General features: G+C 39.7%; 1 protein-coding gene across 1 annotated transcript in view; it reads right to left on the reverse strand.

Annotated features, from left to right (window-relative positions):
• LOC125228887 (cyclic AMP response element-binding protein A) overlaps positions 1–23,740 on the reverse strand; it is a 242,443-nt gene that overhangs the window by 15,341 nt on the left and 203,362 nt on the right. Inside the window, exon 2 of the mRNA XM_048133592.1 lies at positions 3,837–4,032. Coding sequence (XP_047989549.1) covers positions 3,837–4,032 — 196 coding nt within the window. The remainder of the gene's footprint in view (positions 1–3,836; positions 4,033–23,740) is intronic.

Below are 23,740 nucleotides of genomic sequence, written 5' to 3' on the forward strand. Positions count from 1 at the left end.
TGGCACAAATCAATAATAGCAATTTATAATCACTAAGGCATAACAGCAATTTAAGTAAACGTTGCAGATTAATTTAGTACAAAACTTACTTCGATGTGATGTAGATTTTCAAAGAAATTGTCACTTAATTTTAGGTAATTTCTGAAAAAAATTGAATTCGCCTTAGGCTAGTTTACTCTTTTTCAAAAACTTAAAATAAAAATCTAGTCTGAAATGATTGTGGTACAGGATATACGAATTATAAATTTACCCGTTTTAATATTCAAAATTGTCCAAATTTTACAAATAAGATCGACTGATTCAGCTCTATAGGTGCGTTTTTCTAAACGTGCATTAGAGAAAAATTCATAATTAATTTAATGAGTTAGTTTTCAAAAATCCAGTCTTATAAAAATCAAGATAATAAGATGCTCTAACTGGAACTTGAATTAAATAAATCTATTGGATAACGGAAAGTGTAGTATTTCACCGACTAAAACTATCAATTTTACATTCTTTTGACGTTTTTTTTGAAAGCAGCCTTATACTATGTAAGGGCGATCACTTGTCACTCAGTTGAGTTTAGACATATTAAAATATATTCAAGTCAACGTTGTAAATTGTTATTGATTATAGAAATAAACTACTAAATAATAAATAACTGTCTTAAACATTCCTAAACTGAAAAATTGTAGGTAGTCCAGGCAAATACGACTATAAATTAAAAAGTGGCACTATCGTTGTGTCTCAATTATGAAAGGGGCGACACCTACGATGTTGCCACATTTTAATTTCTATTATTTTTTGCCAGCCATTTTAAACACAATTTCGTAATTTCATTTTAGTTGACGACTTTATATTTTTAGCGAAGTCGCGTATTCTGTACTTATTATTTACCGTGGCTCATACCGTCTCCGTGTTTTTCTATGGGACGGAGCAAAATACTAATAAAAAGTAATGACGCGATACAAATGTACTATTTGTGTGTGCCGTAAATATTGACGAGAGTCCGTCAATAAAGTTATAAATAAGACTATGACACCAATTCTAGTCTGTTTCAACAGTTGGTACACAGCTACACACAGCGTCAAATACTTAGATGCAGATAATTAAAGGAACAACATAATATTTAGGTCATTGCAGAAAAATTAATATTTCTATGATAAGAATGGCTTTATTTAACTTGCAATTTAACTTTGAATGGGTAACATTTTGCTTGTTTTTAGGTACTTCTTCCGGTTTGACAAGAATTATAAAATTTTCATACATACAGTCAAGTGTAAAAATATGGGTGCGTACAACATATCAAAAATATGTCCCATAGCACTTTATGTCGGCGGAATAAGGTCTCGGTACATATTTTTGAGCGGATAAAATCGATACGTATTTTTGCACTTGACTGTACAATAAGATGACAATGAAATGAGCACCATGGTTACGATCAATCTAATTTGATGGAGATATGAGGTCGCCATAGAAATTCTATGATAAAACAAACTAATTGAGTTCGGGTTTGTCAGAAAGAATGTACTTAAGTATAATTAGTTTTAATACCACATTTTTTTGGTCAAGTTTTGGGCGCCATTTAAAGTAGATGGTGATTGTACTATAATATTACTAGCATACAATACATCGACCACCTTGGAAACTCTTTTGATGAGAAGTTTTATTTTTAACTACACTTCCCCAGGGATCACTACAGGTTGCAAGCTTTTCGCGAAAAGTCGTTATAAGTTGCTACGTGATCCAAATTCTTAACTTACCTCACAATCTGATTTCAACTAACGTAATACAGGTCGCGACGGTGACAGAACGTTTCAAATATAACTTAGTTTCTAGTTAAAGTTATACTTATTGCCTTTTTGGGGGAAATAAAAAAGAATGGGCACTTGTGTATGGGCGGTGTCCCAAAGTTGGTGTCATACAACAAAATAATGCTATAATAAGCCCTTTCAAACAAGCCATGTCCCATTAGTATACATTCATGAGACAAAATGCCCATTTTCCTTTGTTTGAATTTCAGCAATAATTTACTAGTTATTAAGATCTTTAAGGAACTTTCAGGATAAGTACATAGTTGTGAACATCTGAGGAGGTCAGACCGAGATTACATAAATAAGGTACATATTGTACTACCAATCTACTAAAATTTCATGGACATTTGGTCATTTTGGTCATTTTGGTCATTTTGGTCATTTTGGTCGCTGGCCACCGGGAAACCTATCTTAATGCTTCTAAAGACGCGTCTGTCAAGAGGCGCAGTCAGCATCGGCATCACTCTGGACTTGAACTGTATCTTTTTATGGGATAGGAGGCAAACGAGCAGACAGGTCGCTTGATAGTAAGAGATCACTGCCGTCCATGGACACCCGAAACACCAGAAGTGTTGGAGGTGCATTGCCGGCCTTCAAAATGGGTGTACGCTCTTTTCTTGAAGGTTTGAAGGTCGTATCGGTCCGGAAACACGACAAGCGACAATTCATTGCACAGTTTAGTTTATCTGCTCTGATAGGAACTAGTAGTCCCTAGATAAACTTACCGTCAACTTTTGACTGATCTGTGTAAACTGTAGGATGCTCTGTCTTGATGGGAACAGCTGCTAAAGTCGCATCTGTCATGAGACGGTCGTGCAGCACTTAAACATCCCTGATGGAAATTGAGAGTTGGACTCTCTCTGTAGATGTTATAGGTTTCTAATAATAGGTACTAACCGTCAACTTTGGTGTGGTGTGGCGATGGTGGCGCGGACTCCTCATCTAATTTTTTTTCTCCATCTCAGTGCAAGCTGTAGGAATGCTCTGTCTTGATGGGAACAGCTCCTAAAGCCGCATCTGTCATCAGACAGTCTTGTAACACTACTGTCTTGGACTCATGTGTAGATATTATAGGACAGGGTACTAACCGTCAACTTTGGTGTGGTGTGGCGATGGTGGCGCAGACTCCCCATCTGAGTGTAACCTGTAGGAGTGCTCTGACTTGATGGAAACAGCTCCTAAAGCTGCAACTGTCATTAGACGGTCCAGCAGCACCATGAGTTTGTCTGTCAGCCCTGATAGAAACTGGCACTCTGTGTAGATGTTATAGGGTACTAACCGTCAACTTTGGTGTGGTGTGGCGATGGTGGCGCAGACTCCCCATCTGAGTGTAACCTGTAGGAGTGCTCTGACTTGATGGAAACAGCTCCTAAAGCTGCAACTGTCATTAGACGGTCCAGCAGCACCATGAGTTTGTCTGTCAGCCCTGATAGAAACTGGCACTCTGTGTAGATGTTATAGGGTACTAACCGTCAACTTTGGTGTGGTGTGGTGATGGTGGCGCAGACTCCCCATCTGAGTGTAAACTGTAGGAGTGCTCTGACTTGATGGGAACAGCTCCTAAAGCTGCAACTGTCATTAGACGGTCCAGCAGCACCATGAGTTTGTCTGTCAGCCCTGATAGAAACTGGCACTCTGTGTAGATGTTATAGGGTACTAACCGTCAACTTTGGTGTGGTGTGGCGATGGTGGCGCAGACTCCCCATCTGAGTGTAACCTGTAGGAGTGCTCTGACTTGATGGAAACAGCTCCTAAAGCTGCAACTGTCATTAGATGGTCCAGCAGCATCATGAGTTTGTCTGTCAGCCCTGATAGAAACTGGCACTCTGTGTAGATGTTATAGGGTACTAACCGTCAACTTTGGTGTGGTGTGGCGATGGTGGCGCAGACTCCCCATCTGAGTGTAACCTGTAGGAGTGCTCTGACTTGATGGAAACAGCTCCTAAAGCTGCAACTGTCATTAGACGGTCCAGCAGCACCATGAGTTTGTCTGTCAGCCCTGATAGAAACTGGCACTCTGTGTAGATGTTATAGGGTACTAACCGTCAACTTTGGTGTGGTGTGGTGATGGTGGCGCAGACTCCCCATCTGAGTGTAAACTGTAGGAGTGCTCTGTCTTGATGGGAACAGCTCCTAAAGCGGCGTCCGTCATGAGTCGGTCGTGCAGCACGACCCCGGACTTGGACTCGCGTTCGATCAGCCAGTCGCTCTCGTCCTCGTCTAGCACGTTGTCCATCTCCTGGGGAAGAGAGAGATACACAGATTAGCCCCTAATATTATACCTTAGCAAATCTTTTTGATTTTGTTTACTTAAAGTACTTATTTCATTGAAATATTAAAACCACGCGTAAAAAAGTGTGAAATCTCTTTAAAGTATCAAAATGTTAATGGCGATGTGAGTTGCCTCGAATAATATACCAGGTTACCAGGTACCAGGAGGTTTTGAGAAGAAAGCATTTATATCTTAATGTTTAAGCCCAAATATGTAATAGAAGACATGGAATAACTGTATAACAATAATCAGCTAACAATGTTAACAACTGCTTTTAAATCGCATGTACATATACAATAAAGGAGTTTCCATAATAGGCCATAAAACTAGCGGTTGCGCGACCATGATCATCAATCTGTTAGCCATGTTCGGGTCAATGACCTGGCGTCGCATTATCTGATAACGTTAACGAGATAAAACTATTGATAACTGAAAGAAGTAGTCTGGGAAGTGACAATACGTTTGGTTATGGTTTTGTTAAGTTTTAAATAAGAGTGTTATCCTGCTGTGGAAAATGTCCAGTAAATATATTCAGATTTTTATTAAAAGCTCTTTGGCTTCAGTAACCATTACATAGTCATAAGGTACCTACAGCGGGGCAAATCTCGACTGGGGGGCAAATGTAACGTCCACGTTTTCAATATTTTACAATGTTTGCATTATTAAGTAGAGTGTCCACCGGTTAAACATGGTAGGTGTGTTCAGTGGATACATGTAAAACTCAACATTGTAGTGTAATAATGGAAAAAATGGATTAGTTACAATTGTCCCCCAGTCGAGATTTGCCACGCTGTACCTTATGTTTTTTTTTTTAATTTTGTTTTTAGTACAAGAAGATAGCTACAAAAACATTAAATAGTGAAGAATATACATACATACATACATACAATCACGCCTGTATCCCATAAAGGGGTAGGCAGAACACACGAAACTACTAAAGCTTCAGTGCCACTCTTGGCAAATAAGGGGTTGAAAGAAAACGAAACTGTGACATTGCAGTGACAGGTTGCCAGCCTCTCGCCTACGCCACAATTTAACCCATATCCCATAGTCGCCTTCTACGACACCCACGGGAAGAAAGGGGGTAAGGGGGTAAGGGGGTAACCCGTCACCACACAGGAACAATAATAGTGAAGAATAATAAATGAAAATATAATTATATAATAGAAAATAGATTATGATGTTTCCTTACATATCTCACTGAGAACATTAACGTACATAGACATAAAGTGCCTAAGTGGTAAAATGTATCTTTAAAATATATTATATTGAGAACAAATGTGCTCGTTTTACAAAATAACATACAAAAGTCAAATGCTCTACTTTTTAGTTATGTTTTTTGGCCAAATTATGCACAATTAACATTCTCAATTTGTACACAAATTAAGGTCAATTCAGTGGTAATTTTCCAAACGAAATGGTGCATTTGTTTTACTTCCTATGTTAAAAAAAAAACTAGCGTCGGGCAGTGCAAATATGCATAAGTACTTGAATAAAAATAATGTACACGACTGCTCCTCTAATACCAATGATATCCCCTTTTCCCTGTTTAACTTATTGGGAAATGTTAACAGACTGATGTAAATAAAAATCTTTAAGTAATCTTAGGATTATGATTATTTGTGGATTTCTATGTCAAAAGGGTGTTTATACTTCAAATTTAATCATTATGGGCGTTTTGAAGGACCTTTTAGGTACAGAACGTCACAATTTTGATCACAGTGTCACAATAATGTCGTGTTAAATAGTTTAACACATTGAACAGTAATTAATCTAGTAATGTATAGTTTAAACGCAATAAGCCAGTTGTCTCCAGTAATTAGATCAGCTGCGGACACCCTGTAGCCGTTATTGATCGCGCTCACGGCACAACTCAATTACTTTAGTGAAAACTTACTTACACGACATGGGTTGTGTTTATAATACACGCAAGAATGTTCGATATTACATAATTCAAAAGTTTTTTTATTAATTATAATATGATACTAAAAACCATGAAACATGAGTTTAACCACAGAGGAATAAGTAAGGGGAGAGTTGTAACTTATTTGTGTAAGTTATTTATATAGGCATAGTTAAGTGACATCTAGCCATAGATTTAGAATTATTAAACTAGATTGTGGAATCACATTTTTAGCCATACTAAATTGAACCTTATCACTGACACAGAAAGTCGATCGTATCAGACTAGCGAAAACGGTCCACATGAGAGGGCACATATTCCTTTATGGTTTAACGGACCATAATGAATGACGTTTAGTTATTCGCCACTGTTCGTTCTCTTTAGATCCTAAATTTCTAAGATGTCTTAATTAAACAAGTTGATTTAGTTGATATTTGTAGAAGAAACTGTCAATGTCAAATGTTTTAATTTTATACCCAAATCTCATCAGTTATTTTGAAATTAAGTCCTTCCAAAATCAAATTGAAGTAGCTGCCTCAGATCATCACATTTCGCGACCAGCCGGCGTATCATGCTTCCAATTTTATCACTTGTCCACGTGGATAAGACAACTGTCACTCTCACACTGACATACTTGCCAAAGCGTGACGGATGCTTTATCCACGTGGCTAAGTGATAAAATTGGAATCATAATACGCCGACTGTATAGACAAAATAACATGTTTAGAGAATACGGCCATGACTCTCACCTTGGCCGGTCACTGCCGCCATTGGCCACTGGTCCCACCAAAAGCGAGTAATCGGCGATAGAAACGAACGAAAGATAATCGCTCCCGTGTAAATAAAAGAGAGGACGAGCGATTTATCAGTTCATCGCTCGACGACGAACTGTAAGTGCGTTTTCACATTATCCGATCCGATATCGGATGTCGGACCGATACCCTACACATTACAGGCGTCATCTTGGATTTTTTCCATCACCTCCTTCCTACATCCAATATCGGATCGGATAATGTGAAAACGATCTAACTCGCTCGCGTTATCATCGAGTCTGTTTTTAACCCCCGACGCAAAAACGACGGGGTGTTATAAGTTTGACGTGTCTGTCTGTGTGTGTGTCTGTCTGTGGCATCGTAGCTCCCGAACGGATGAACCGAAAGTTGAGTTAGTCGGAAGTGTTCTAAAAGCCATGTTTCATGAAAAGGGTTTTTGCAAAATTTTAATTTTTTGGTTGAGCATTTTCAGAATTTGGGACCCCCAATTAGCGTAAGTTGTTAACAAAAGAACTCACTGTCAGTTTAGTGACGATAATTAAGCATGAAATTTCTATGAAAATATTGTTTTCGTGTTAATTACATAAACTTTAAGCGATAATCTATATTCAGAATGTGAAAAAAGTACATTTTTAGACAGATTTTATGCTTAATTGTCGTCACCAAACTGACAGTGAGTTAATTTTTGTTAAAAACTTTCGCTGATTGGGGTGTCCCAAATTCTGAAAATGCCCGGTTAGGTTATATTTACAAGGGAGCGAACTATATTTTATTCGCTTCTATTGCCGATAGCTCATAGCTTTTGGTGGAACCAGTGCTTTAGTGTGGCAACCACACGATAACTGGCAGCTATAGCTACGGCTTCCCTTTTATGAATTAATTACGTAGTTCCTTAGTTTGGGACAGAGTGACAAACGACAAATAGGCTAATATACTTTACAAGGAAACATGAAAATGTTTCGTTGTAATAGTACATTACATCAGAGGCCGGGAAGATGAGGATTTCCGGCCAAGTGGGTATATACGGCCGAGCGAGCGTGCGAGCGAGGCCGGATAGGGATACGAGGCCGGGAATCCGTTTTCACGCCGAGGCATGTATAGTGCTTTTCTCAAACATACAATGAAATAAATAAAAAATGCTCTAAAGAACAATATTTTATTTATTAAGTGACAAAATACAAATACACTCAAACGTCAAGTGTTACAAGTAGGTATCCAGGTCACACAAAAATTAAAAAAAAGTGACATGACAGTACTGACAGCTTACTTAAAAAAGTTACTTTGCAGGCCTAGGCCTAAAAAATAATATGAAATTCCTTTACAGTCCTCTCGAGTTGTTGCGCCCAAAAAGCGATACTTCCCAGCCCATTTTAAGGAACGTAAAGACAACATTTCATTGCATGTTTGAGAAAAGTATATTTCAAGTAATTATCATACATATATATAATCACGCCTATATCCCATAAAGGGGTATAGGCAGAGCACATGAACTACTAAGTTTCAGTGCCACTCTTGGCAAAAAGGGGTTGAAAGAAAACCAAATTGTGACATTGCAGTGACAGGTTTGTCCGCCTCTCGCCTACGCCACAATTTAACCCATATCCCACAGTCGACTTCTACGACACCCACGGGAAGAAAGGGAGTGCTGAAATTTTTAACCCGTCCCCACACGGTAAGTAATTATCACTCATTTAAAAATTGTTTGTGCAGTTTAGAAAAAAATGCGGCTTGACTTCATTTAGTTTTCATTTCTACAAAAAAAGCTTACCTAAACTATTAGTGGAGAAACCAAAAACAATATTTCCCGCTTTACTTCATGATTTTGGTAAATTTATAAAAGATACAATCCTGTATTATAATTTATAATAACCAACTCCTTCTCGTTAGTGGTTTTCGGGCCATTCAAGTCTTATTCTCAATATTCTCCATTCTGAACAGAACATTACAGTCTGGCAGGATCCAGAAGCGATTGTTTTATTTCTGAATTTAAAACCCTTTGTGACACAAAAAATTCAAAATAGATATTAGAATATGTATAAAAATTTGTACACTGGGACTTCAGAGGATCGATTGATATTATTCATTATTTAGTTCGCCGTGGTACAAAAGAAATTCTATTACTAATATTTGCCAATCCATTTCATGACCGAATTCAAGTTATGCCGCTAACTTCTAAAGCGTCTCCATTTCTAAAGGACTGTATATCAGCACGGGAAGCATGGTCGCACGATAGACAATAAAATAGCAGGCCGTCCCTATCGTACTATAAGTAAGTGCAATAGGGACGGCCTGATATTTTATCGTCTATCGCGCGACCATGCTTCCCGTGCAGGTTACATACCATAAAAACTGCGCAAGTAGAGTATGAAGAAACGCGATTACACGATATATCTCCCAAGCTAAACACGATAAGATCTGCGGAGCGAGAAATTAATCTACGCATCAGGATCGCGTGCGCAGAAAAACTTGGATTCCACGCACGTGAGGTCAATCACTGTTCACGTCTGCAATGTCTACATTACCGGCCTGTTTATATTGCCGGTTATCATTGTTATCAATTCTCATCACATATTGACGTAGAAAACAGTATGGAGGCCAGTAAATCAGGCATTGCTGGTCGAATTGGGAGCCTGCTGTGAAACAAGAAAGCTGATGTGTTATCTGACCGAAGACTGAATTTTTTTAGTATATTAAAGAATAATAAAAATAAAAGAATAATTTTAAACAAGTTTTTGCAGGACGCTAAGGCGTAGAACGAAAAGGCTTGGCTTGGAATTCTATACATACCTAAAATTGCGAGAAAATAGAAAATAGACTCGAATTGAGCAAGCGCTGGGGTCCAGCAGTGGCACGCTAAGTTAAAATGCTAAAAAAGTTGGTAAGTAATATTGTTTTTGCATATTTAAAAATTTTTCCGAGAAATAATCAACACATCGTATTCACGTGTTTGCGTCGGCGGAAAGCAGATTTCTCACAGGTGAATCATGTTGTCCTCAAATACCGTTCAATTATAGTGTAATGTGAGCAACGATTACCAACTTAATACGTGTTAGTCCCTCACCTTAAGCACAGTATAATAAAGAGTACTATCGTGTCTTAAGGTACCTACACTGTGGTAACAATACTGCTACCCCATTGCATTGGTTTTGCACTGACAACATCTGCGGGCAGCGTCTTGGATTTTGACATTTACAGTACCGTCTAAATGGGTGAATAGGGATGGCTGGGGTGAATAAGGACGAAATAGTTATTTGTTATACAAGGGGGCAAAGTTGTATTTTAACGCCGAGTGTGGAATTGAAAAACGAGCAAGTGAAAGGATTCTATAGTTGAACCACGAGCGAAGCGGGTGGTTCGAGAATAGAATCCTGAACTTGCGAGTTTTTTAACACACGAGAAGTAAAATACATTTGCACCCGAGTGTAACACAAAACTTTTCCCCTCAATATAGCGAGGAAACTACAACGCAAAAAATGCGTTTATCACTGCTTCCAGTAGCTCCACAGGTGGTAAATCATCTTTATTACTAGATTCACCTACTCATATCAATTTTAAAGCAGTTAATTTGACTTTATTCAAGGTCAAATTACTTTACCCACTAGTGGATAAAATGCGTTTTTACCCGCTGGTATTAAAGGACAAAACACGTGTTTCCGAGCTAGTGAGGGGAAAAATAAATGTACTAACTACTAACATTTACAAAGTGTATCATTTCGTAACAATAAAATTGTGCTGTTATTTTCAAATAAATTGCCAGGAATATCACATTTTATGTTTCGTCATTTGACGGTACCTACCTAGCAATGGTATTCGTCTCGCAGGCGATACGCCCAAATCATGGGAATTTCCCCACCTCAGTTCGCCTAGACATTTCTATACTTGTCCGGGTGTCAATTAGCATATAAACTATGTAACGGCGGCTCAAACGTGGAGCAAGACGCGGTGATAAAAAGAAATTATCATAAAATGTTAAATAAAACACAAACAATTTATAGTAAGTGCTTATGCAGAATTTGCAATTTTATCAATTATATTATGTATTTTATCAATTTTATTATATTATGTATAGGTATATTTATAAACTTAGTATTAATTACTTATAAAAATGTTGTATTGCGTAGCTTGTATATCTGTATCTTTAATATAATAGATTGTAGCAATAAAGTCGTGTATTTTACGAATCTTTTGAAAACAACATATAAATAATTGTGTTTCAAATTTTACTTGAACTAAAGACATAGTGTAAATTTGTTGACCAAAACTCATAGCTTCATATTGATTAATATAAAAAACGGTAACATAGTGGTCAATTTTCTATTTTCATAAAAATCTGAAGTCCACTGAGTTACTGTGAGTAACGTACAGTACAAGACCAAAATTCCTTGGGAACTGCATATCTGATTGTTTAATTTCTTTAGATGAAGCTATTATATTAACGAACCATTACATAATTAAGTGTAATTTAAGCGTGACCATGTCCAGACATCCGTTTTTTCGACAATATCTACGTAGACGTACATAAAAATAAATTAATAGTTTAAAAAACACTATAAAACACGCTTTTATAAATGCCAAAAATAAATTATGGATCGTTCAAGTTGTCTCTATTTGTGAGCTGATGTTTAAAAACTATGTGCTTTTAATTATAATATTTGATTGTAAAAGCGTGGGGCGCTGGAACAGGAAATACTTTTTGTATAACTTGCTGATAAATCAAATTATGCTATGTTACGGGAAGGAGGTTACACAGATTGACGCGCTAACTGGAGTTGCAGCATGACTAGTAGGTTCTACATTAAACAGTCAAATCAATTAAAAGTCAGTGTTCAAAGTAGGTACCAGTTTGTCGAACTCAGACAAAATATGCGCTAGTAGCGAGGAGAGTCGACAGTCACCGACACTTAGAACGCCGCTTTTTTCCGGTATTCAAAATACAAAAGGGGAAAGTGTCTACAGTGACAGGATGCAGAGTTCTTGTTCGTGGACGAGATATCTTTGGTTCTCTTTGGTAACCCTTAGGCGGCATTTGTAAACGTTATGTTCTTATGCAACTTCATTCGCCAGGAAGTTCGGATTAGTATTTGTTTACAAGAAAGTCTTTCCTGTTCCAGCGCCCCACGCTTTTACAATCAAATATTATAATTAAAAGCACATAGTTTTTAAACATCAGCTCACAAATAGAGACAACTTGAACGATCCATAATTTATTTTTGGCTTTTACGTGCATTTATAAAAGCGTGTTTTATAGTGTTTTTTAAACTATTAATTTATTTTATACTTTTTAGTCATTAAAAATGAAATACTTTTAACATTTATTTATAAATTTATTTCAAGTAGTCGGATTTTACATGCCATTTGTGGCTTAACGTGTACTTATTGCTAATTGCTACTTAATAATAACTAGCGGCTACCTTCTTATTACGGTATTATCATAAAAATGTTTATACCTAGTAAGTTATCCGTTAAAGATAGACAATATAGACATGTGCCATCGCGGACTTTTTGAAGACATTAGAGAGACATACTTTCGCCATACATTGTTTTGAAGCTCTCAGCTAGAGGGATTTTGTTTGACTCGATTAGAAAATATTGTCACATTTCAACTAATTCAAACAAAATTTAAGTATTTCTTTTTTGCCGAGCCCCCTTTATTTGCTCTTAAGGGTCACAAAAAACCCATTACCCAACTTATTTTAAATACAACGTTGATCTTTCTTTTATGCGGGGGCTTCGCCCCCGAGCCCCCTTTTCGTTACTCTTAAGGGTCACAAGAAAACCCTAACCCAACTTATTTTAAATACTACGTTGATCTTTCTTTTATGCGGGGGCTTCGCCCCCGAGCCCTCCTTTTCGTTACTCTTAAGGGTCACAAGAAAACCCTAAATCAACTTATTCTAAATACAACTTTGATCTTTCTTTCATGCGGGGGCTTCGCCCCCGAGCTCCCCTTTGTTTGCTCTTAAAGGTCACAAGAAAACGCTAACCCAACTTATTTTAAATACAACGTTGATCTTTCTTTTATGCGGGGGCTTCGCCCCCGAGCCCCCTTGTTTGCTCTTAAAGGTCACAAGAAAACGCTAACCCAACTTATCTTAAATACTACGTTGATCTTTCTTTTATGCGGGGGCTTCGCCCCCGAGCCCCCTTTTCGTTACTCTTAAGGGTCACAAGAAAACCTTTTTTTTTTGATGACCCAGGGGAATCCATTATGGATCCCACTGGCCCGGGAGAAGCCAGTGGGTATGTCCGACTCACACGGACTAAACCCCCTGGGGCGTTCCGCCGCTCGCTGTTTGGACGGGGTTTCGGGCACTCGGTTGTAGGCCTCCGATACCCCGTCAGCGTTGCCCTTGCGGGGCCTTCTCGAAGGCTGCTTAGGCAGCTTACTGCGCTGAAGGCCCTCGGAACACGGGAGGGCCTTCCAGCTCGGAACCTCGTTTAGGCGGGTGATGGGACTCCCGATCCATCACCCGCAGGTTCCATGGGCGCCAGAAGAGTTCCGGCGCCCGGCGGTGGACATGGTCTTTGGTTCCACCGCTAACCAAGTCGGCCGCAAAGGACAGGGAGAACGGCGCACCGTAATACCGGCACTCCTCTTCCCTTGCGGCCCCACCAATGCCGCTACAGCGGAGCGGCCCCGCCAAGGTCGCAGAGGGTAGGGAGAGTGGCGCACCGCTATACCATCACGCCTCTCCCCTGCGATCCCACCTCGGCCGCCGAGGACAGGGAGAACGGCTCACCGCAATACCGACACTCCTCTTCCTCGACGGTCCTCCGCCAATGCGTCACAAGCGGGCTTATGAAGCCCACTTGGAGCATACTCCTCGGGCCAGCTCGCCCAGCAACAAGCCGGCCCTGGTTGCCTCTTCGCTTCACCGTGGGTGACCAAGCCACGGTTACTAAGCCCCTCCACCACGACAAGGTGAGCAACCTGCGGGGGTCACAAGAAAACCCTAACCCAACTTATTTTAAATACTACGTTGATCTATCTTTTATGCGGGGCTTCGCCCCCGAGCCCCCTTTTCGTTACTCTTAAGGGTCACAAGAAAACCCTAAACCAACTTATTTTAAATACAACGTTGATTTTTCTTTCATGCGGGGGCTTCGCCCCCGAGCCCCCTTTGTTTGCTCTTAAAGGTCACAAGAAAACGCTAACCCAACTTATTTTAAATACAACGTTGATATTTCATTTATGCGGGGGCTTCGCCCCCGAGCCCCCTTTGTTTGCTCTTAAAGGTCACAAGAAAACGCTAACCCAACTTATTTTAAATACTACGTTAATCTTTCTTTTATGCGGGGGGCTTCGCCCCCGAGCCCCCTTTTCGTGACTCTTAAGGGTAAAACAAGAAAACCCTAACCCAACTTATTTTAAATACAACGTTTATCTTTCTTTTATGAGGGGGGCTTCGCCCCCCGAGCCCCCCTTTGTTTGCTCTTAAAGGTCACAAGAAAACGCTAACCCAACTTATCTTAAATACTACGTTGATCTTTCTTTCATGCGGGGGGCTTCGCCCCCAGAGCCCCCCTTTTCGTTACTCTTAAGGGTCACAAGAAAACCCTAACCCAACTTATTTTAAATACTACGTTGATCTTTCTTTTATGCGGGGGCTTCGCCCCCCGAGCCCCCCTTTTCGTTACTCTTAAGGGTCACAAGAAAACCCTAAACCAACTTATTTTAAATACAACGTTGATCTTTCTTTCATGCGGGGGCTTCGCCCCCGAGCCCCCTTTGTTTGCTCTTAAAGGTCACAAGAAAACGCTTACCCAACTTATCTTAAATACTACGTTGATCTTTCTTTTATGCGGGGGGCTTCGCCCCCCGAGCCCCCCTTTTCGTTACTCTTAAGGGTCACAAGAAAACCCTTAACCAACTTATTTTAAATACAACGTTGATCTTTCTTTCATGCGGGGGGCTTCGCCCCCCGAGTCCCCTTTTATTTGCTCTTAAAGGTCACAAGAAAACGCTAACCCAACTTATTTTAAATACAACGTTGATCTTTCTTTTATGCGGGGCTTCGCCCCGAGCCCCCCTTTGTTTGCACTTAAAGGTCACAAGAAAACGCTAACCCAACTTATTTTAAATACTACGTTAATCTTTCTTTTATGCGGGGGCTTCGCCCCCGAGCCCCCCTTTTCGTTCCTCTTAAGGGTAAAACAAGAAAACCCTAACCCAACTTACTTTAAATACAACGTTTATCTTTCTTTTATGCGGGGGCTTCGCCCCCCGAGCCCCCCTTTGTTTGCTCTTAAAGGTCACAAGAAAACGCTAACCCAACTTATTTTAAATACAACGTTGATCTTTCTTTTATGCGGGGGCTTCGCCCCCCGAGCCCCCCTTTATTTGCTCTTAAAGGTCACAAGAAAACGCTAACCCAACTTATCTTGAATACTACGTTAATCTTTCTTTTATGCGGGGGGCTTCGCCCCTCGAGCCCCCTTTTTCGTTACTCTTAAGGGTAACAAGAAAACCCTAACCCAACTTATTTTAAATACAACGTTTATCTTTCTTTTATGCGGGGGCTTCGCCCCCGAGCCCCCTTTGTTTGCTCTTAAAGGTCACAAGAAAACGCTAACCCAACTTATCTTAAATACTACGTTGATCTTTCTTTCATGCGGGGGCTTCGCCCCCGAGCCCCCTTTGTTTGCTCTTAAAGGTCACAAGAAAACGCTAACCCAACTTATTTTAAATACTACGTTGATCTTTCTTTCATGCTTCCCCCTCGAGCCCCCCCCCCTTTTTCTGTTCTTATCTTCCGGCACCATCATCAGGTCTTGAAACCTAATCGTAGTCATAGTTCATTACAAGACTTTTCTAAGAAGCCCAAAAACAGCTATGATACGATATTCCATCATGTAGTTCCAGTTCATATCTTCCGGCTCCATCATCAGACCTTGAAACCTAATCGTAGTCAAAGTTCATTACAAGACTTTTCTAAGAAGCCCAAAAACAGCTGTGATACGATGTTCCATCATGTAGTTCCAGTTCATATTTTCCGGCTCCATCATCAGACCTTGAAACCTAATCGTAGTCAAAGTTCATTACAAGACTTTTCTAAGAAGCCCAGAAACAGCTATGATACGATGTTCCATCATGTAGTTCCAGCTCATATCTTCCGGCTCCATCATCAGAACTTGAAACCTAATTGTAGTCAAAGTTCATTACAAGACTTTCCTAAGAAGCCCAAAAACAGCTATGATACGATGTTCCATCATGTAGTTCCAGTTCATATCTTCCGGCTCCATCATCAGACCTTGAAACCTAATCGTAGTCAAAGTTCATTACAAGACTTTTCTAAGAAACCCAAAAACAGCTGTGATACGATGTTCCATCATGTAGTTCCAGTTCATATCTTTCGGCTTCATCATCAGACCTTGAAACCTAATTGTAGTCAAAGTTCATTGCAAGACTTTTCTAAGAAACCCAAAAACGGCTATGATACGATGTTCCATCATGTAGTTCCAGTTCATATCTTCCGACTCCATCATCAGATCAGCTCAACAGTACCATATTATTGTATTGTCATCGGAACTACATATAGCTGCCAATTTTCATTACGCTACGACTCCTGGAAGATGGTTAAATTAGCTTCCTCAGATTCCATTACATACATAGTTACATACACGACGACCTAATAAAAGCGTGTTAAAAAGAAAAATATGCGTTTTGTCCAATGAGCATAAGGACTGTTTGGGTATAAGAACATCATAAATAGTTCTCGAAAAGTGATGAATTTTATCGCAGTTTTTTTACAAGCTTAATAATTAGTATCATTCATCCCGTTTGTTGGTCTGTAACACAATCTTGCATGTTAATCATGAACACTGGTTAAAAATAACAAAACGTTTATGTTTGGTGTTGTTTGATTTGTCGCCAAAAATTTACAGGCATCAACTAAAGCTGGTAACAAAATGTAAAAGCTAAAACTTATATAAATATGGTTACACAGTTGTCAAAAGATGACCACTTGGGTATTTCCAAACCCATCTAAGCACTAGGCATACTAATAGGTGTAGGTATACCAACACAACTCTCTTAACTATCCATAAACCCTACCTCCCTATTAATAAGGTCTACGACTTGTCAAACTATGTTGATGGTCTGGCTCTCACGTATTAAATATGACTGTCCTAATATAAGACTGATCACTTCTACACCTTAAGTCTTCACCATACGGCTTATGACTTGTAAAACTGTGTTGATATTGGTGAGAAGCATCATTCTTGTATAAGACTTCACATGCCTCACCATTTTTAGTCTTTAAGTCTTAGTGACAAGCTTGAGAGTCAGTCAACTCTCACTCGTAAGACTCTCTTCAACAAATCACTGACCATATATAGACCTGAACTCTTTGTAATAAAGTGTACAACAGGTTAGCTACCCAGCGGGTTCGACGACCGCGTTTGGGCGTCCGTTCACCGGCCAAGGTGAGGGCCGGTCGCGATCGCGAATAGCTGTGATTGACCGACGTGTTTTGCTTTGATAGTTTTTGTGATTTTCGGATGTTTAGTTACTTTCTATTTTTTTGCGAGGGAAGGCAAGTAGAAGGGAACAGGAAAAAGAATAGAATCTACAGCCTACATGGGTTTCACACCGTCCCGACCGTGATATATTGTTGGACCACGTTACGGAACATACTATCATAATATTAAACGTGGTATATATTTAGCAGTAATTGGCCAACGTGATTTGCTTTGATAGTTTTTGTGACTCTCGGATTTTTAGTTACTTTAAATTATTTTTACTTTAAATTTACGGGGGAAAATGATATACCAAGGTATGTAGAGGTAGATTTGTAGAAGGGAACAGCGAAAACCTATTTTGCCACGGACTTGTCACTGGTCCGACCCTGACGTTTAGACCACGGTAGCGAATAAGTTAGCTTCAAACTCGTGGTAGCCGTAAGTCTCCAAATAAGTCGGAAAGCTAAGAAATATTTGCATTAGCCTATAGCGCTTAAGATGTTTGCATTATATATTTGTGCAAATTGCCCATGATAACTGTCTGAAAGATCATCTCTGCAAGAAGCATCAAATTGTTTGGCCAATCTTACCAAATGCGTTATATTTGCCATCAAGAACACGCTAGAACATGTTAATTCAGTCCAACATGAGTTATGATACCCTTAGGCACTGGTCCCACCGCGAGCTAGTAAGCTATGAGCTATCGGCTATAAAAACGAACAAAAGATAGTCGCTCCCGTGCAAATAAAAGAGACACGGCGATGTTTGTAGTTACTCGCCCAGCGGTGAGCTATCAAAATCGCCGTGTCTCTTTTATTCGCACGGGAGTGCTTATCTTTTGTTCGTTTTTATAGCCGATAGCTCATAGCTTACTAGCTCGCGGTGGGACCAGTGCCATATGCCGATGACAACACAAGCACACCTCGGACACAGGCGTTCAAATATATGAATGGGGCGCGTTCCCAGTACACAGTCTGAGCTCGTGTAGGTGAACGCGTACTATGCTTGTATGAGTGGATATGACAGGTCGATTGTTAGCGTTTTGACAGGCGGTAACTGTAAGCTAACCAAGAGGGGGTGAGCGGCACTTTCAGCGGGGAGCTAAATAAGCAAACCCGGAAACATGAGACCCGACTATATTATTTCTGTTAGAGAAGCGAAAATTAACGAGGTCCAAAATTGACAAAAAACCTTGCCATCAAAATCAAACATAGATTATCTCATAAGAGAATATTTGAGCTTGGGAACGATGACTTATCAATCACAAAGACATTAAATATTATCGCTTCTTACACACAATTCACACTATTACCGTGTGTCGACTAACAAGACGCAATAGTAAATAAGCGACCAGAAAAATTCGGACTCAGTTCTTTGAACCTTTAGCGGAATTCAGAACATTCCTCATCACTTACCAAGCGCTGACATATAACTAACCAGTAAACCAACGGTCTCTCCTTGCTAACATTTGAAAGGGGTCTTAGATAAGATTTAAAGCTGGTGAGTTAATACATATAAAGGTGGGAAGCTTGGTGGACGTGACGAAAATCGTAATTGCAATTCCATGGGAAACAAATGCCAGTGACAAGCGTCGATAATGAATACCATCGTACACATTGTTACTGATTCGAGAGGCTTAAGGTACTGCAATAGAGTACATCGCGTATACGACTTCCCGCGCCGTGAATGGGCCCTTTTGCTCTGTCCAAGCATACTCTGTGACATCTGTCAAACAGATCACAATCATAATTACATAATTAAAACTGTCGAGTGTTACGATCCTTGTCTCGGAGGTATTCAAGCTCGCTTTCTACTCGGTTACGATTGGCTGATCGGCGTTTAGAGAATTACTTTGTAGGTACTTTATAGTTTATAGGAATAAGTGAAAAACGATTAAAATATATTGCGTAAGTAGAGTCTGTTCAGAAAGAGTCGTGGAATGTTTGGGATCCTATGCCTTCACTCTTCTCTCCGCACAGACTCAGAAATACCTAATGATAGATGGCCACTTAGCCAGCATTAATAGTAGCAAAGACATATGTAATTCCGTATAGACGGATAAAATCTAAGAAAAAAACGTACCTACCTCAAAACCATAATGAAAAGGTACGGTTGACCTAGATGGCGATACACCTTTGGAGGACGCTCGGCTAGATGGCGCTAATATTAATATTTGACATTTTAACACATATCAAACTAAGAATATGGGCCAAATTGTCAAAACTGAGGTTCAAAAGTTTTAAGCTTGTGTCGAGAGATGGCAGTCTATGCACTGTGATTACACATTTTACTTTGACGTAGACGTGACGATCCTCTTTGATAGTAGCAGATAAAAAAAAGAACCAAAACTATCTGCTGTTCTGGCCGTCTTCAATTGTCGGGGTCCTTACAGATTTCATGACCGGTTATCTTTTGCAATCCGACTGTCCTGGCCTGCAAGGATGAGTTGTTGCATTTATTCAGCAGTTTCAGCACCAAATGAGTATCAGTATCTTTATTGCTAGCATAAAAGTTTATCGCAAAAAAAATTAAACATACAATACAATACTCTTTATTGCACACCTCACAGACCTCAGGATAAATTCCCTAAAACAGAAAATTATCAGGTTTTGCACACTTTTAGATCACCAATGAATAAAAAGGACTTCTCATTGGATTTTTATAAATTATCCGTCGCACAGACTGCGGTACCAGACCAGCAATCTGGCTGATCAACGGTACGGTTCATCATTCAATTAGGACAGGAGAGCGCCTAACGCCATTTATGAGCCATCCTTGCGTGGGAACGACGGACCGACCAGCGATGGTAATACTACTGCTTAGCGAGTATTCATACCACTTTATAATTTCCACAATTTTCTGTCAAAAAATATATGACAGTTTAAAATAACATCAGAAACTTGCGGACCGAAATGTATAAATTGAAAATATAGATGGTAACGCAATGGATAACCACCTATTTCTAAACATATCGAGAGACAATCAAGGACCATTGTGTTACTGTAATTAAACATATTTACATTACATATTTATAAACTAATAAAAACTATTGGGATAGATACCAGCCGATGCCAGCAGATGACTCAGCCTCTTTTTCCATCACAAAACACGAGCTAAAAAGATGCACTTTTGCAAATATAAGCAACTAGCTTTTGACCGTGGCTTCGCTCGCGTTAGAAAGATCAAAAAAGTATAGCCTATGTCACTCTCCATCCCTTCACTTTCCCATTTATAATATTAGTATGGATTAGGCAAATCAGGCAAAAATATTGCAAAATTCCTTTTAAAACTTAATCTGGGAGAGGACACTGACTTCTGTAACACAGGTTTTTACCTAGCTCGGAAGTGTAGGTCCCTATACTTCTTTTTGTACATTACTTCTATTAGTCAATAAAATATTTATTATTTAGCTTTTGCCCGCGGCTATGGTCGCGTTAGAAAATGTAGCCCATATCACTTTCCATCCCTTCAACTATCTCCACGTCAATTCGTTGCTCCGTTTTGCCGTGAAAGACGGACAAACAAACAGACACACACGCTTTCTCATTTATAATATTAGTATGGATTAGATCTAGAAGAGGAGGCGCAAGGCAAGCGCATCTCAGTAGATGGCAACTACTGATGGCAACAACTAGCGACCCGATGGGAATACACGGCCGACTCTCTCACGGAATGGCAATAGAGTAAGCTGTCATAATACTTATAATTGCTATGTTCTTTGAATATGTCTGGCCAAACAATTTATTTCCCAGACTTGCGTACAGGTCAAAATGTCAGATGTAAAAATGGTGTGACCAGTAATGGTGGTATTGTTGTCTACCTAGGTTTATGACTAGTTGTCACTGTCACGATTTTTTACTTTATCTTATGTGGGATATCTGTAATCCAACAAAAACTAGAACGAAGTGAAATGCTGTAGGTAAACTTTATACTAGCTCTATTTTATTCAAATATTATAATTATTAGAAACAAGAACTAAATAGTATCGGACAAAGACATTTAGTTGAGAGCTTATTACCCACACAACACAATAATCCTGGGATATCTTGAAACCTACCTAATTACATCAACATACGGATATGAAAATAAAATAATATTGATATAAATACAAAGGTTTGCAACTTGGCATAAGCATTAATAATCATAAATTCCTTGTAAGATTTTATAAATTTCGCAAATATTAAATTGAAAACTATAACCGAAGTTGTAAAAACAATTGGCAGAAAGAAAGTTACATTTTACAAAAGTCAAACATTGTGACCTTTAGCGATCGAATGTGGTAGTTAATCTGGGTTATTTCCATTTCCAAATATAGTATAGTAAGCTACAAAAATAGCAAAATATACATCAACAGTAACTCGGCCACTATACTTCTTGTATTCATACTAATATTATAAATGGGAAAGTGTGTGTCTGTTTGTTTGTCCGCCTTTCACGGCAAAGCGGAGTGACGAATTGACGTGTTGAAGGGATGGAGAGTGACATAGGCTACTTTTTGTCTCTTTCTAACGCGAGCGAAGCCGCGGACAAAAGCCAGTACGTTATATACACTTTTTCGCGAAATGCGCAATTTGGAAAACTTGGACGCTTTAATCTCCGTTTTTAACCCCTTACGCAAAAACGACGGGGTGTTATAAGTTTAATGTGTCTGTCTGTATGTGTGTGTCTCTGTCTGTGGCATTGCGGCTCCCGGCTTGCGGATGAACCGATTTAGATTTAGTTGTTTTTGTTTGAAAGCTGAGTTAGTCGGGAGTGTTCTTAGCCATGTTTCATGAAAATCGGTCAACTATTATGTCGGGGGTTTTTTCAAAATTTAAATTTTGTGGTGAGGTTTTTTGCTAGAAAAAAGGCCTTATTAAGTACTTAGTGAAGATAATATTTATTTACAAAATAAATATTATAGAAGATAATATTTATTTACAAAATAAATATTATCTTAGTTGTTTTCGATGGATACATTTATTTCATAATTGGGAAACTAATATTCAACTAGACTACGTCATTTTTAATGATGGTAACTTAGTCATTTTTAATGACGGCAACTTAGTGGTCGTTGATTGCCTCCTGATTTCCACGACGGGATGTTATAAGTTTGACGTTACGTCTGTCTGTCTGTGTGTGTCTGTCTGTGGTATCGTAGCTCCCGAACGGATGAACCGATTTAGATTTAGTTTTTTTTGTCTGAAAGCTGAGTTACTCGGGAGCGTTCTTAGCTATGTTTCATGAAAATCGTTCTACTATGTCGCAACGGGGGTTTTTTTCAAAATTTTAATTTTGTGGTTACATGAAGACATTATATTCTTATAGCGTGTGACACTGGCTTTACGCCTAACGCGTCTCAGAGAGGCGGCACGAGTCAAGAGAGAGATAGACGACTCCCTAAGAGAACCAATCGAGGTAGACCCCCGGCTCGCTTCCTGACGGACTAAGCCGCGGGTCAACCTTAGCTGGTTATTGTGTGTAACTTGTTTTGTCCAATCACGTAGCGGCTGGCAGCGCGGCGTTTTCGTCAGACAGTGGCCGTTAGCTTTCACTCGAGAACGCACGCGTATCCGCACGACCCTTTGTCTAATTTTTATTGTGTTAGAATGTTTAAAGTTAAACTGTTGTGTTACTTTAACTAAAATATAGCTTGGATTCATTAAACCGTTGTTGTTACTTTAAAACGTCCCGCTATATTCTGGCGCCCAACGTTCTCGAAGTGTGTAGGTACGCCATATTCTGGCTGCCCAACTTTGTGGGTCTGGAACGTTCTCGATGTGGGTGTGTTACACTAGTTATGTGTAACTACGTATAGTGTTTTGTGACTATTTTTGTGTTGCGTTTTCAAAATGTCTCGTGGACGTCGAGCTGGTAGACACTCGTTGGGAACGCATAACGATGACTCTGATGCTGACAACAACATCACGATGAATCAGGATGCTCTGACGGCGATGCTCACGACCTTTCAACAGACTCAGAATGAGTTTTGCCAGCAGTTGTTACGTGAAGTTCGGTCTTCTACCCCGTCACAGGCCGACGCCACGGCTGCTGCAGTCGCCGCGGCCACCACGTTTGCTGCGGTAAATGGAAATTTCGCGCAGTGTACGGCGCGTTACAGCGGCAGCAAAGACGAGCATTTAGAAACTTTTATTGACAGCATTGAAAGCTACAAGTCCTGCATGCACATAACGGATGAAAATGCCGTTCGTGGTTTGTCTTTGTTATTAACCAAAGACGCAGGTATTTGGTGGCAAGGAGTAAAGCTTGAGATAAGAACATGGGAAGACGCAATTAATAAGTTACGATGTGCATTCGGCGAGCGCCGTCCTCCTTTGTCATTTACACGGAGCTGTTTTCTATGGTACAAGGTGAGGAGACCACGGAATTGTTCGTCGCGAAAGCAAGGGCCCTGTTAGCTAAGCTCCCGCCAGAGGACCTAAGCGAGCGGGTCCAGTTAGATATGGTGTTTGGCCTTTTGGATCGCCGTATACGTAAACGTCTTAAAAGAGAGAACATAGATTCGTTTGCTACCTTGTTGAAAAACAGTCAAAGCATA

This window comes from Leguminivora glycinivorella, chromosome 8 (assembly GCF_023078275.1).
Source record: "Leguminivora glycinivorella isolate SPB_JAAS2020 chromosome 8, LegGlyc_1.1, whole genome shotgun sequence".
NCBI classification, from domain to species: Eukaryota; Metazoa; Arthropoda; class Insecta; order Lepidoptera; family Tortricidae; genus Leguminivora; species Leguminivora glycinivorella.